At 39.7% G+C, this 16,205-nt stretch overlaps 2 protein-coding genes across 2 annotated transcripts; both read right to left on the minus strand.

Moving 5' to 3' along the window:
• Positions 1 to 9,393: 9,393 nt before the first annotated feature.
• On the minus strand, positions 9,394 to 11,713 carry LOC134843866 (cyclin-K-like). Its single transcript, XM_063860177.1, has one exon. The coding sequence runs from the start codon at positions 11,705 to 11,707 to the stop codon at positions 9,752 to 9,754; it is 1,956 nt and encodes a 651-aa protein (XP_063716247.1). The 5' UTR covers positions 11,708 to 11,713; the 3' UTR covers positions 9,394 to 9,751.
• Positions 11,714 to 11,790: 77 nt separating this feature from the next.
• LOC134844404 (vacuolar protein sorting-associated protein 11 homolog) lies at positions 11,791 to 15,766 on the minus strand. The gene is made up of 3 exons (XM_063861066.1): positions 14,962 to 15,766; positions 13,678 to 14,119; positions 11,791 to 13,497 (listed from the first exon to the last, which is right to left on the minus strand). Exons 1-3 carry the CDS (start codon positions 15,671 to 15,673, stop codon positions 11,913 to 11,915), a joined length of 2,739 nt encoding a protein of 912 aa, XP_063717136.1. The 5' UTR covers positions 15,674 to 15,766; the 3' UTR covers positions 11,791 to 11,912.
• Positions 15,767 to 16,205: the final 439 nt, after the last annotated feature.

Genomic DNA, 16,205 nt, shown 5'->3' on the forward strand with positions numbered 1-16,205 from the left:
CACTAGAGGACCGAATATTAAGAGACGTATTCATAGTTAATATGAACAATCGGGATGCACAAAAAGAACTCTGCAGATCGACAAAAACACCTGAGGAGGTGTACCGGATAGCTCTCTCGTACGAAAGGGGTAGCAAGTATGCATCCTCATACGTTGCCACGGGACCAGCGGGGACCCCTGGATCATCATCGGGAGGAATCCAAATAAAATCGGAACCAGTTGGAATAATCCGGGGAGGTTACCGGAACAACCGTTCAAGGGGCCGGGGCTCTTACCAAGGCCGAGGATCATATCGAGGAAGAAATCCCCTAAATAACAACAAATGTTATAATTGCGATCAGCAAAACTTCACCAGGGAACATTTGGACAGATGCCCAGCAAAAGGGGTTACATGCAATTTTTGCCATAAAATAGGCCATTTCGAAAGAACCTGCAGGGGTAAACGTGGAAACCAACGAGGACAGGGAGCCGTAGGAATGATACGGGAGAATGTGGACGATCATGAACTAGAAAACTCTGCGGACGAAGGAACATCACAACACGCAAGTTCCATTGGATGGGTCACGAAGAATCCAGTGGTGCACTCGTGGGACTCCAGCAGTTCTGACGGGGACTATATGGTTATGGCTATAAAACGGAGAGGAGTGACAGAATTGAAAGTTGCTGGGGCACAATTGCCGATCAAAGTCAATGGAAAACCTACTCGCGTGTGGATCGATAGCGGATCCCCAATCTCAATCTTTACGATCGGGGAATTACGGAAAACATTGGGAACATCAGGAGTAAAACTGGACAATCTGACGGAGGAGGATAATGCTTTTCGGGATTATGGAAACAATCCCCTAAAGATGATTGGAACAATGGCAGTAACAATCCAATCCAACGGTTGGAAGATCCAGGCAAGGATAAAAGTGATCGGGGGGAACCGACCATCAATAATTGGAAGGGATCTGATGCCCCAACTAGGACTCCAGTTGGTGCAGCAAACACTGGGGGACCAAATCATGTCCATTGGAGAGGGCAGTCAAGACGCACTGGAACTAGAGGAACCAGAGGGGGAGTTGGATTCGTGGCAAACGTACTTCAGTAAGCAGTTTTCAAATCTTTTTAGCAGGGTAGGGAAAATAAGAAACTACAAAGTAGCAGCTGAATTTTTTGAAAACCTCACCCCAGTACAGCAGAAAGGGCGTCGAGTCCCGATTTCGTTGCAAGAAAAAGTGGATGCGGAAATTGACAAATTATTGAAACAGGGTCATATCGAAAAATTATCTGAATGCTCGGACAAATATTTTGTGTCCCCAATAGTAATAACCGTAAAGAAAGATGGATCGGTAAAACTGGCACTAGAGTCGAGGGAACTAAATAAACAAGTGCATAAGAATAAATATCAGATGCCGAATATCGAGGAACTAATGGACACGGTTGGGCAAACGATTAGCGAAAAAAAACAGGGAGACGTATATTTCACAACAATGGATTTAACATACGCCTATGGCCAATTGCCATTAAATGCGGAGACGAGCGTCCAGTGCAATTTTTCGCTAATTGGAGGTCGTTCGACGGGTACATACCGGTTCAAAACCGGATTCTATGGCCTCACTACAATGCCCGCGGAATTCCAACGCGCAATGGATTGTATACTCGCCGAATACCCGCAAGCGCATGCGTTTATCGATGATATTTTGGTCGTAACCAAGGGAACAGCAATTGACCACATAGCAACGGTGGAGAAAATTTTAAAGAAACTGGATCGGGAAAATATGTCTTTAAAATTGACAAAATGCAAATTCGCCCAACGAGAATGCGAATGGCTAGGACATAAAATAACTCCGACTGGAATTACTCCATTGGTTAGAAAAACAGAACCAATAGAGGCACTAACGCCGCCACGGACTTTGTCGCAATTAAAATCGTTTATGGGGTCGATACATAGTTTGCATAAGTATCTGCCGGCGCTGGCCGAATCATCGGCACCGCTGCGGCCCCTATTAAGCAAAAATAACGAATACATTTGGACACCTGAATGTCAGAACGCGTTCGAAAATCTAAAAAAACAAGTTTCAAACATTGTTGAATTACGGCACTTTGATATCCACAAGGACATTCGCATAGTGTGCGATGCAAGCCATAATGGGCTCGGCGCGGTGTTGGAACAGTTGGGAACAGAAGGATGGCGCCCAATTTCGTTCGCGTCGCGATATCTTAACGAGGCGGAAAAGAAATACTCGACAAACGAATTGGAAATGTTGGCAGTTGTGTGGGGGGCTGAATACTTTCGAAATTACATACTGGGCCGAAGTTTTTTGATCGTTACCGATCATAAAGCCCTGATATCCCTTTTGAACGGTAATAACAAGAAAAATAAAACGATGTTTAGTCGTTTAACCCGCTGGTTAGATCGACTAATTCCCTTTGATTTTCAAATTGAGCATAAACCGGGGGCTAAAATTGGTTTGGCGGACTATTTATCACGGCATCCAAGTAAAGAAGCAACGCCAATTAGTACGTATGATAATATGTTCACGGTGGCAAAGATCAACCTAATTCGCACCGCGCTTGGCTTTAATACATCCAGGGGACCTAATACATCCAAGGGACAAAGTTGTACAGCGAATAGAAAGCCTTCTATAAATAGACTGGAAGTTTCGTCATATAACGATTCGGTAGAGGGCGGAAAAACATGTAAGCGGAAATCAACCAATCAGATGCAACCACGTGGTTTAAACCGACGGCCAAGCGACATGCGCGCTGGATTAGTTGGGGCTATTATTCATTCAGAACACAGTTGTTCAAAATTATCCAATTCCAATCTTCAAAATCAGAATATTCTTACATCCAGCCCTCAGAATTTTAAACCGAATAACAACATGGACCAAAACATGCGCAAATGGCAGAAATTTCTCAAACAGCATCCAAGCCTAAATAGTAGTAGCGACGAAATCGAAGAATTGCCCCCAAATGTATCACTAGAAGCCATTACCAAAGAGACAAGATCGATACGCACAAATACAACTCTCTCGTTACCCTCGGAATTCAAAGGAGAAACAGTACCACCAGTGGACCCAAACCTTGTATGTATGTCAATTATCCCGCGAAACTGTAAGATTGTTAATAAAACTACTGCATTACCTGACCTGTTTAACTTAAAATTCATAGAATCAAATTATGTATCGGACCCCCAACTGAGCGCTATTCGCGATCTCATTGTTAATCAAGACCCGGAAATACATGAAAAAGTTACTCGAATGAGCCGCTATCACGCTCAATTCGTCAATGATTTCTCAGTGAAGGAAAATGTAGTTTGGATGGACGATAAATTAGCAATCCCAATTAACCTCCAGTCAGCAATCAATAACAGAATACACGCGTACCATCACGGGAAGTCAAATATGTTCGATGCCGCAAAGGACATCTGGTATCCCTATATCTACCGATCAATAGCCTCCATTGCCGAGGGGTGCCCTGAATGTACTGCAGCCGGTAAGAACTTAAAGACGCTAATAAGTAAAAATCAACTGGGATCTGTACCAGAACCAAAAGAACCGAATGAATCTGTCCAATTAGATTTTTGGGGCCCCATTAATTACTTAAATGAATCCTCTAAATATGTGCTCGTAGCGGTTGACCGGTTCTCTCGTTGGCCATCGGCAATGATCTGTGGAAATAATCGTTCGGACAAAATATTGAAATTCTTGAAGAGTTATATATCAAACCACGGGGTGCCACGAAAAATCCATATCGATCAGGGAACTAATTTCATGTCAAATGCGGTCAAAGCTTTTTGTAATGGGGAAGGCATTGAAATCATTAAATCACCGGTAAACGACCATCGGGCAACCGGGTGTGTCGAGCGTACTATTGGAAGTCTTAAGAATTCAATCCTTACTTTCGCTCACGAAAAAAATCCTGAACCCTTGGAGAAAATGGTCGAACGGGCCCTTGGTGCTCTCAGATTCTCAAAAAACTCAACACTTAGAATTTCGCCTTTTGAAGCTCATCATGGTAGAGAAGCAAACACCGTTTTACGGAATCTTACTAAAAAACCATCGCTGCAGAATCTGGATTGGTCACGGGTACTAAAAACGAAAAATGCTTGTTTAGATAACGACGATCCTAGTGTACAAGATATGCCCCATCCAGCCGACACAAACTGGGGTGTACGATCAGATCTCGACTATGACATTAAAAACAGAACTCATGCACGACGCCTTACTGTGGATCAAGCTGGGAATCAGGACGACGAACCGTCAATACGCAAAAGCTCAAATCCCGCAGGACAACCGGGACCATCCGGATCATTGTTTCAGCGCACTGGAAACAAAAACTTAAAAAGGTATAGACCAGTTCATTCTAAAATTAGATCTGAGAGTGCACATACACTTACGTTAGATAATGGAGTTGTGCTTAGGAAATCGGGAGTGGCCACGAAACCCATATCGAAGAAAAAATCAAGAACCGCAGCCAAATCCGTACTACCGGTACCAGTGATCGAAGCGAACAAACGGGCTACTCATACAACACTACCACCGCCAACCCCGCGCGACGTGAAGGAACGATGGACCAAGCGGACTGCGGAAAAGAATCGGAAGAGGACCGGGCGCCGATTCGAAGAAAATTACTCCGAATCGGAGGACAGTGAGGATCTACCGATTATCTCGGTAAAACGTACTCCACAACAAGTAACGACCACTCCGGAAGCACAAGTAGAACGCTCAGCAACAGCAATACCAGAGGCTGAAGCTGAAACCGACCAGGACACCATTCCGGCACTAGGCGGCGAGTTGGATGCTCCAAATCCAGGGGTGCACGCAACGGAGAATCCAGGGGTGCAAAACCCAGCAAACCCGAAAACCACCGGCAAGAAAAAGGGAGCCTCATCCAGGAAAGCTCGGCTGGTCTCTTACAGTAGCCAGGGGGATAGCCAAGACGAGACATCATCCACAACGTCTAGAAGAAGTGGGCGGAAAAGAACGGCGGTCACCAAAATGGGGGCGTAATGATCGACTTTATCAATCAGAACAAGGAAGGGAAAAATTGATCGTCGAATCCTTTAAACTTCAAACTTTGTTAAACTGTTCAAACCCAGGGAGAGGGTGAGTCACTACTGGCTTAAAACTCAATCGTTATCACTATCAGTGATCCTTTAGTTATTAACAAAAAGTCGTTATTATAAAGTCTGAGTTGTATACTGTAACATGGAGCTAGTAATCCTTTTCAACTATCTGCAATCAATCAACCATCTATTTTTCTAACCATCTATTTCAGTCATTAAAGTAAACCTGCGAAATTATTCTACTTAACTAAAGTTTTCATTATCGAAGGAGAAGTGTCGTATTGAGTAATTTAGTTCATTTCCAAAGCTGTCAATCAAATGTTCACTATTGGTGCTAGACTAATTGATTAGCAGGTGTTTGTCCTTGGATCTGTCTGTCACCCTTGGATATTGTTTCTAACCACTCTTGATGCTAACTTTGCAAGATTAAGTTACTGTATAAATATCTCGGAATTAACAATTGCTCGACGACAGTTTTACCTTCTCGACAACTAACAATGCTTTTCTACAAAACTCGAAGCTTTCAAAAATGGTCGTTTGCAAATTCAACAATGCTTTTCTACAAAAATAAGGGCGTAGCCGACGACCTGCAGAGAAGGTTTCTAATCACAAAGTTTCCAATTGCACTTTTAATATTAGATTGGTTAGTGTAGTTTTCTGAAAACGTTCAATATTTCATAACATGACTTTTTCTACAACAACCTTGTTTTTAAACATAAATTGGGGCTTAGTTGTTAGAATTAAACTTTAGCGCCTGTTTTTAATGATTGAACACTTTATCTCAGAATTGGCTGGCTAGCGTTTGAGAGAGGAAGCAAAAATCAAAAACAACTGAAAAAACTTCAAAGTGGTTTTTTTCCAAGGCAAAATTTATTCTCTTCAAAAATTGGGACTAAGCCGCTCATACCGAGAAAGTTCCTACCAGATATTCGTTCGATTAAATCTTTTTATCACAGATTTGGCAGAAGCATTTTTGACAAAAATTCTCAAAGAACGGTTAAAATTTGTATATTTTCTAGTGCGGTAACTGTTTTTGTCAAAAAAAAAAGACGAAAACAATTATATACTGATTTCAAAAACCTATTTTTCGGTTTATTCCAGAGATAATGAGATAAATCGAAGATTTTAGAACTTTTTGCCGAAAATAGGGCGCAGCCATTCATGCAAGGGTATTCCTTGGACTGGTTTTTTGCTATTAAAAAGTTTATCGTAGATTTGATAACATCGTTAGAAAAAAAAATTGACATTTATCAGGCCATAACTTTTATAAAAGCAAAGCAGAATAAGTGCGTAGAATTTTATGCTGGAACAAGCACCAGAATATTTCCTTTTATTAAACATTTTATCTCAGATCTGGCTGGGTAGTTTTTGAGAGATAAGGTTCAGAGCATTAAACAAATCGGGTCCAGACTACTTTACTGAAATTTTTAAAGGCCGGATAACCTCGGGTTGAGTAAAAAGAGACCAGCACATTTTGCAGGCCCCGATGAAAGTAGTCGTTCTTTCCATTGTTTTTTTTTCGAAAATCGAAAAAAAAATTCGACGAAAATTTTCCAAAACGTCTCAAAAAAAAACAAATCCCATTCATTATCATAATAACTTTTTTTTTCATTCAAACAAGAACCGTCCAAAAACCAAATACAAAAAATATAATGACAACCCGACAACAAATTAAACGAGTTACAATAATTTCAAAGTGACACCAAAAAAAGCATTCAAATGGGACTGAGATTAAGAATAAAAGTGGGGATAATAACACAACCCTTGTAAAATTAATGGGAAGAGAGTTATTGAACACCCCCCAGAAAATCAATTCCTTAATTTACTAAATCAGTACTAAAAGGCTTTAATGTTGCAAATGATAACCATTTTTTAAAATCATTTACATCAAACAGACAATGTGTTCTATTTGATGTTAATGATTTTAAAAAATGGCTCTCATTTCAAACATTAAATCCTTTTTCTACTGATATGGAATCAGAAAGTATCAAAATTCAAGAAGACAATTTAAATTGGAATTCCTCATGGCTGTGTACTTGGCCCATATCTATTTTAAAATAACTATCAACGAGCTGCCAATTGTTTGTCGAATTGTTGAAAAAACAAAACTTGCCAATGATGCGAACATCTATGGCAGAAAGGATGTGAGAAATTTTTTTTTTATTTGGAGAATTCTTTAAAATTGATTAAGTGAATTTAAGTTGACTGTTAGTGGAGACAAACCGCTTTCATGCAATTCTGACACACAAAAAAAATCGAAGGCGCTACAATCTCCAAAGTCATAAAAATCCATCGAGTAGGCATTTAGGCATTCATGTAGGTTTAAAAATTAAGTTTTACAACAGATATAACTACGGAACAAAACAAAAAACTTAAACAACGTACATCTACAAATATCATTTTTTCTCAGCGAGTGAAACAGATTAAAAGAATATGCAAAACATACTTTGAAATCAGTATCCAATTTGTAGCCCTAATTTACGGCACAATTTTTTTCCAAACAGAATAAAGAAATGGTCAAAATATAAATTAGGATAAAATTTTGTCAAAAAATATAATTTTCTTCCAAACAAACTAGCCCTGTTCTGTCAAAAAATTTCACATCACAAAAATTACCACAATTTTCTATCAATTAAATTCATAAGGATAGGACAGCAGTCTATGTTGACGTTGTCACTCGCAATGAGTTGAGTAATCTCATAGCAAGGCAGAGTATAACTACATATTTAAAAGTGCGAAGTAGCTAGTAAGCTTACAAGTTACAGCAATGATTAATCATCATGACTTTGAGTTATAGTAAGAATAGAATAAAAAGACAAGCCTCGAAAAAATTAAATTCGTGTTTACAATTTTTTCCAACAATTTTTCAAAGGCCAGAAAACCTTCTTTCAACGATACTTAATCACGACTCTATGCAAAATAACGTTAAGCACAAAAACGACGCTGCACTTCACAAACACAAGCGAGAGAAGGACAAATAGTAGCTCTTAAAGGGTTTTGAAAAAAAAAACAGGAAAAAGACGTTAAAAGTAAAAATCCGATCCGATGTGCCGGAATCGATCCACCGTCGTCGAGATTCACCGTCACGCGCCCTAGCGTCTATGCCATTGCCGCTTCAAAAGAGTTAAATACTAGGGGTCCAGCTGAAGCTGGATGTAGCTATTGATATTTTAACACACTGTACTGATGCGAAAGGTTAATTTCCGAAATTTTCTGACACAAAAAATTTTTCAAAAAAACTCTGGTGCAGAGAAGATTCACAAAACATGTTCTTTCACAACACCTAAGATTTTGCAGGGTAGATTTCGAGAAATTAAAAATAACTTGAAAAAAGTTTCAAAAAAATCCCCAACCGATGTTTTTGAAGTTTGTGAAAGCTTTAAAACGTCGAGGGAAGTTTTAAAAGTAAATAATGGGTACGCAAGCAGACAGGCGATAATCTATCTTTCTTTTGGTTTTTTTTTTTTGAAAATTGACAAATTAGTTCGCGGAAAAAAATTAAAAGTAAAAAACCAAATCCGTTTTATTGTTATATCTGTTTTTTTATATAAAAAAGAAACTAGCTACCAATAAACCAGATACAAAAGCAATGCTATGCAGCAACAGTAAGCCAGATTTAAAAATGCGTAAGTGCCTCTTTTATTTGAGACTTAGGTTGATAAAAAAAGTGGATATCTAAGAAAGAAAATACGATCCGTTTGTGTAAAAGAAAAACAAGTTCAATTACACGAGTTATTGGATGAAATACTGTTTCACATTTCTTTCTGAATGAAATCATCTAAGATGAGTCATTTTTATCAGATTTTTTAAGAAATACCCCCGACGTGGGCACCTGAGCTCGGTATTTTAACATCAAATTTTATCAGCCGTTTCAGTTTCTTCCTGGAGAAGTCTAAGTCGTGGATGTTATTTGTTTTGCGGCTACTTATTGATGCGTTAGATAACTTGAATTGATATGACTGAGTGTTTAAATAACGCTCAGAATCAAATCGGCTGAATTTAGTCATCTGTTTTTCATGACGCAAGACAGTTTTCAGTTTGTTTTCGGAACCACATTTTGCTTGAAAGGGGTTGAATTTTGTTCTCCATTCAAATTAATGTGACTTTGTCTAATGTACTTAAATAAATCAGGGTGCACCTAAACTTGAGCTTGAGGCTTCTTAGAAAAGATGAAAGCGTTACACGCCATTACCAGCTCCTAACGTTTTTCGAAATTTTATTGGTTCGATTCTTTTCTGCATAGGCCGGTCTCAATGGTAAACTTTCAATGGTCTGAAACTTTGTCTCAATGGTCAGAAACTTTTCAACAGTTTTACTAATTAGAAAAAAATGTAGAGGAAATTAAATTGTTTACACGATCTGATCAGAGTTTATTTACCATACATACGACTTCGGCTACTAAATCCGATTGCATTAAGAGTCTGAAATTTGAACTCAAAACAACAAAACTCAACCAAAAAAGCACCATTTTTGAGTGTCATTGCAAAATTCAGTCACATTTTTTTTGCTTTCTTTTACGCTCATTGCTTTAAAAGTGTGCTCAGCACTATCTAAGTGACAATCGCTATACTAACATTTACGAGATAAATGTGCATTTAGAAAAGTAAACCTGAAAATTGCAAGACACCCTGAAACTGCGAGTTGTGAGTAATTTTTGAATCAACTCCACGGACAGTAAAAATAAAAAGCAGTTCAGTTTCACTTATGCCATCTATCGGCTGAATGGGTAGAGGTAGCGTGGGATCTACTGCTGCTCCAACTCTGGTGATGATAACTATGGCTGTCAGCCGAGTGTTTAGACCCATTCCTTGGGTGTCCATGGGACCCCGAATGATGAGATCCCGAGGAGTCCCTGGAGTGGTTTGAAGAGTGGTGATAATTATTGTTATTCATGTACCTTCCGCCACTTTCATTGCTATGGCTACTCGGGTGCACACTAGGTTGATAAGGGTTCACTGAGAGCTTTTCTGAAGATCCCGTTGGTGTTGCCGTATTTTGATACAACTGGCTGCTACTTCTTGAAAACGGGGGTTGATTGGGCGAGCCTGTAATTGACGAGCTGGGAGGCGCGCTGGAAATGGATCCATTAAGATGGTTGTTTTGGGTAGGTACAGGTACCGTGTAAGGTGAGTTGGATCCCATTTGATGATGTTGTGCCTGTGTATGATTTGGGGGGTAGCGGTTTGGCTTAAGGTTGAAATGATTCATTTGAGGCATCATCATTGAGCTCTGTGAACTCATAGTAGACTGTGGAACTTGAGTGAAAGGTATCTGTTGATGAGGGAATGATGGTTGTTGCACTGCAGAGGGATTGATCCCATTTGAGCCATGGGCGTATCCTGGCGAATTCGTTGATATTTGATTATTAGCTACACTAGACGGCGCTTGAGGAGGTTGGGGCATCTGTAAATTAGAAGACATTGGATAGAAAACATTCGGCTGGAACCCGTTCATGACTTGTTGGTTATTGTAACTTATTGATGTTCCTGGTTCCGTTTTAGCTACTTCATTTCCTGTTGGCATTTTGGGCATGGTGAAAACGGAATTTGTTCCAGTGGGAAGTTGGTATCCAGAAGACCCTGGTTGACAGTAAACGATAACTGTCTGACTATTGGACGACGATGCTGGCGTTGCAGCAAAATAAACTGTTGGCTGAGCTGCAACAGTTTGGGGTGTAACTTGAACTGGTGTCTGTGATTCAACTTTGGGAGTTATGCCGTGATTTGAAACGGTTTGCTTGCCTTGCGGGGTCGACGCTGACGATTTTGCAGCAGAAGTCTTTGAGTGGCGGCTTTTCTTTCTCAAAGGATCTTCAGCTGATTTTTCTCGGCCATTTTGAGGCGCTGATTTTACTCCTGTTTGGGAAGTAGGAGTCGAAATTTTACTTGAATGTCGTTTCTTCTTCACGTCTTGCTTTAATTTACTTCCAGACTTACTGTCATTGTACAGATCCAATACTTGATGACAAATGTCATCTAATAAATCTACACTGAGGTCGTCAAAAATATTAAACCACCAGTTTCTGCGATCGCTTACACCTTGCATGGCGTTTAAATCTACATTATTAAATTTTCCTGCTAGCTGCAAAAATGCAATGGCTATTATTGGAGGTTCCCACTCTAAGCACAAGGTTGTTCTTAGACTGTCGTTTGCAAAATTCCACGCAATTTGAACCAACTTTTCAACCTTTTCTTTGGACCCCTTTAACGTTTTGGCGTACTTGGTTATATATTGGTGCGGATGCTCCACGATTAAATCAAATTGAATAGCTTGCAGCAGAATTCGTTCATAAGTGAGCAATTTGTGATCAAAACCTTCAAATCCGACCATTTGATCTTGCTTCAAAATCTCCGTGGCTGCTTTCCAAACTACCTTCCACTTCTTAGGCGTTTCTTCAACTTTCCCTGCCAAAAACAGACAGGCAGTCGCAGTAAGGTATCTCGGGTACTCGCTGAACGAATGAAACATGTAAAATCGGTGAAAATATGTGCACGCAGTAGCACAAGTGACATAATGAAGTTGCAGGTAATTTCCGAGTTCCATGATGTAACTGGCACCCTCCTTGCGAAAGGTCCTTTCTTGCAGCAGATTGAGTCCATTTTTTATTGAGGGTGTCTTGGCTAAGTCGCCCTTTTCATAATACCAACTCGGCATGTCAAATCATCTGAAACAAAATGAACCCATTAACTGAATTTTGACCGAACGCTCTGCTGCGAGCCTTAGATTTAGTTCAAGAAAAAGGTGGAATAATGTAAATTTTTACCATATAAGAATAGGCATGTCATTTAACTAATCTAATTATATAATTTTACAGTTTATTCGAGAATAGATACGATTTTTATTTATTGATTAACACAAATCACTTCTGATCATTGAAAACTCCAAATCCGAAGTACTGAGACACCAGTGAAAATCCATCGGACGATGAGTTGGACAGCTTGAGATGAAACTCCTCCTGCAGATGGGATCTATTGTTCATCGACATCCACTGTTCGTTGAACCTCTGATTATTCGCCACGCACAGTGGACACTGGTCATTCTCAGAGTAAGACTCAAAGCAATGTTGATGGTACGAATGACGACAGTAGAAATGGACACTCGGATTGTACAAATCCTGTGCACACGTTGAACACTTACTCTTCTCGGGAAACTGTTGAGGTTTCGTTTTCACGTTATTGATTCGCTGTTTCGAGTTCTCAATTTCTACTTTCAACTTCGATATTTGTGATTCCTCTTCCTCAATTAGATTTGATTCCTGTTTGAACTTTCTTGTCAGATATTCTTTCAACACTCCTACTTTAACATCCGTGTTTTGAGCTAAACTTTGGACAACCAGAAGTGGCGAGAGAAGTTCTCGCTCCTCGATCACTTTCAAAATGTACTTCAAGTTCTCTCCCATACCATCTGATCTTTCGTGTTTTCCAAAGAATATTAGCGCATCTCTCCACAGACTAGGCTCCTTGTCGCCATGTGCTTTGCACATCTCAATAACCTTATCAAACTCTAAATGATCCATATGGTATTTCACAATGTGTTTGTACAAATGAGCCTTTTCATAGAGGTACAAAATACCCTCTCTAAAATCATGCATTTGGCACAAAATCAATGCATGGTCCATATCATAGGGAGCTTTAGAGTCCCTGAGTAGCGTCATGGCTTTACTTTCAACTTGGGTTGATTTTCTTTCCATACTATCAGACGAGCTTGTGCTCTGGGTTTCACGTATTATGGAATCAGTATACTGTTTCAGGTAGAGTTCGAACAACGTGTTGTATACTGTTGGACTCAAATTTGGCACATTTTGAGTCATGTATTCCAAAAACTCAACCAAGTAATCTGGTTGCATTACATATAGTTTAATGTAGTCTGTAGGATCGGCACGCAAAGGTTGCAGAGTCTCACGATCTGTACCAAAATTTGTGCATAGCGTCTTCAACAAGTCGGTGGTCTTTTTTGGCAACGAATCCACAAGTATTTTGCCATAATCCATTAAATTATTTTTGACTACTTCAAAACTTTGCTGGCTCAGATAAGTTAGCGCATCCTCGTATTTCTTTAGATCTTCCAGCAAGATCCGGACATACCATTGGTGCTCGTGTTTGATACTCGCCAAACGCAGCGCGTGATCATAATACTGGGCTTCTCTGCAGACCTTAATAGCAGTGTGCACATCGAAGCTCTTTTCGTCTTTGGACCCAATGAAGTTATTCAACTGGGTATCATCTTTCAGCTTCGTGTAGCAGTTCAGCAGAAGCGTTGTATGTTCGGCCTTCGCTTTTTTCTCGTTGTGCAGTTGTTGCAGATATGTTGTAAGGTTATGAATTCTGTGGGCGTCCAGAAATTTTCTGATCACGTAACTGGGCTCCAATCGGTCGATGGTCTTGATGTACTGCTGGACCGATCCATCAAAGTCACCTCTTTGATACAGATAATCACCGTATTGCCTAGAAAAAAATTAGTGTTTTTCGGGATTTTCCCCATAATAATATGAAAATAAATCACCCCTCTTTATACCTTGAAACAACTGTACTTACTTCGAGTGGTAACGCCTACTTGCTGGTACAAGCGATAAAGTAAAAGAGAGTTCCAAATAATCTTCAAGTTTTATTTCAGAAGAAACTTACATGAAAATATCTGTTAATCCTTCCTTATCGTACTGTTGTGTTTTTGCTAGACTGATGGCCATGTCAAACTGGTTCTTACTAAACAGAATGTCCAATTTCTTTTGCGTATCCAGTTCTCGCAGCTGACTGACAGAATTGTTCACCCCGATCAGAAAGATCGAGCCCCACTCACAAACTACGCCTTTTATACCTGTCATTTTCACAGCGAAAGCAATGTACTTATTTGCGACATCATACACATTAACGGTGAACATGTCTCGAACAGGTGTAAGGGCAGCCCTGGCAAACTCTTTTCCTCCGTGTAGGGGAACTAAGTTATCTTTTGTCACTGTGATGAGGTAATTTTTATGCCACACCAAAATAGTTTTCTCTCCTTCAAAGGCCAGACATTGGCCTTTTCCATCCATGCTGTAGAAATAAACTGCTTCTGAAATTCCGGTCACTGAAATAAAAAACAGGTAGTACTGTTGATCCCAAAACAACCCGCGGATTTTCCGTTAATTAGACTGAGTTTTTGCTGTGAATTGATTTGCAATTCCTCTGAAATGAAAATATGCTGAAAATATATTTGTGAAAACTGTCGTGCGGACCCTAGAACTTAAGCAGCGGGGCTGACACCCCAGTGGCATATCCACAAATCTATAACACCCTCAAACGATCAAATACACACACACACACACGTCAAAAAAATAATAAGCGGCCACTATGCCGATAAAACATTGGCCGAAACCTATTAAGCCAAAAAAAACAAAGTCGAAAAAAAACTCACCCTCAAAACAGAGACGCACACTCAAACTTTTTTCGCCCATCGAAAAGCGCATTATGCGGCCATTAAACCAATATAATACAGGCTGAAACAAGCCGAAAAAAAGCCAAAAAAATTGTTGCCATGAAAAACTTAACAAAAATTTCTATCAAGATTTTCAGCATTTTGTATGTTTCTCTTAAAACCATTCGAAATTAGGCCACTAAGCCTATATAAAATTGGCCCGAGCCTACTAATCCGAAAAAAGGGACAAAAAAAAAACAAAATAAAATTTTAACAAATCGAGTTGGAAAAATAACTATCATCATAAAAAGCAAATTTTGAAAAGGACGGATATTTAAAATAACAAACTCAACTATGGTCAACATTTGCAACCGAAAGGAGTAGGATTGCAAAGAGGACGAAGAAAGAGGATTTGTGAAGGAGTCCAGAAGTTAGTCCTGTGGACTAAGTTGTTTACGGGAAAAAAGTCTAGTACCTGATTGCAATACCCTAAAATAATAATTACGAGAGTTAACCTAGTTGATTGTCTTGAGATGTGTCGCTCAACACAGCACATTTTTCGGGGCAACCCTTCTCGTTCTCTAATTTCTGCACAAGCTCATATTTTGCATCAATAACATACGACCAAACTTTTGTCAAAGTTGTCATGTACAAGTTGATCCCCTGCACAGCTTGGCTAAAAACCAAATTGGTGATCCCGTCACTTGGCCTATGTTCAACGACTTTGAACTTTCCGCTATTCTCTTTCGTGACATCTCCTTTGAAAAGAACAATCACTCCATCGGAAAACCCTGCTGCTAAAAGTGTCAGATTTTCGTGAACAACAAAGCAGGTCAAACTATTTGATGGGTTTGCATCTTTACTCGGGTTGACTTTCAAGCTTCGCATGCACACCGGCTGTCCGTTTACATCAATTTTGTCAAGATTGTAAACTTTGATCATATCGAGTGACGAATTCGCCTCTCTTCCACTAGCAATAAGAAGGTTGGTCATTTTCAATTGCTGCATAGACTTTACATTTCCCGAAAACGCTTGAAAGCTAGTGCGTTCAAAACCACGATCAAACAGATGGATAGTTCCATCGTCAGCTCCAAGGCAAATACATCCTTTTCCACTGGCAGTGCACGTTAAAGATATCTGCTTTAGACCGTCCACAAGACTGGGATCCGAAATAACACGGTCTTCTTTCTCGAAGAAGCGGAATTTCCGCCATTGCATACGAGCCATTTCACTATCTGAAAAATATGGATTTTAAAAAACTTAAGCCGAAAATTTAAGGATTTCAAAATTCTGGCAATCGACTAGCGTGGTAGGCGATTTTTATTAGAAGAGACAGTAAGCACGATACGTCTAATAAACATTTAAGAGCGTTATTGGGCGAAAGACGAAAAGGCCGGAATTGTTGAAGTAATTTTTTTTATTTCGATTGAAAAAGGAGACACCTCACAATTGCGACAACTGAAAAAAAAAACAAAGAAAACGAGAAGGCTCGCAGTTTTGATACGAAAAAGTGAGAATTTACAATAAACTATCGGACGAACGATTTACTTATGTTGTGATAAACTTATTAAATAGTTTTATGCAATATGGTTGTGTGCGGGTGAGAAGAAGCCCACTTGGGATTTTAGAGACATGCTGAAGTCTTCTACCTATGCACATTGTGGGAGCCAGCTCTCTTGCAGGAGCAATTAAATCACTCCCAAGGAAACAGCGCGAGGCTGTTTTACGATCAACAACTGCTATCCCTGGGTTATCCTTG

Source organism: Symsagittifera roscoffensis, chromosome 4 (genome assembly GCF_963678635.1).
Source record: "Symsagittifera roscoffensis chromosome 4, txSymRosc1.1, whole genome shotgun sequence".
Classification (NCBI taxonomy): domain Eukaryota; kingdom Metazoa; phylum Xenacoelomorpha; order Acoela; family Convolutidae; genus Symsagittifera; species Symsagittifera roscoffensis.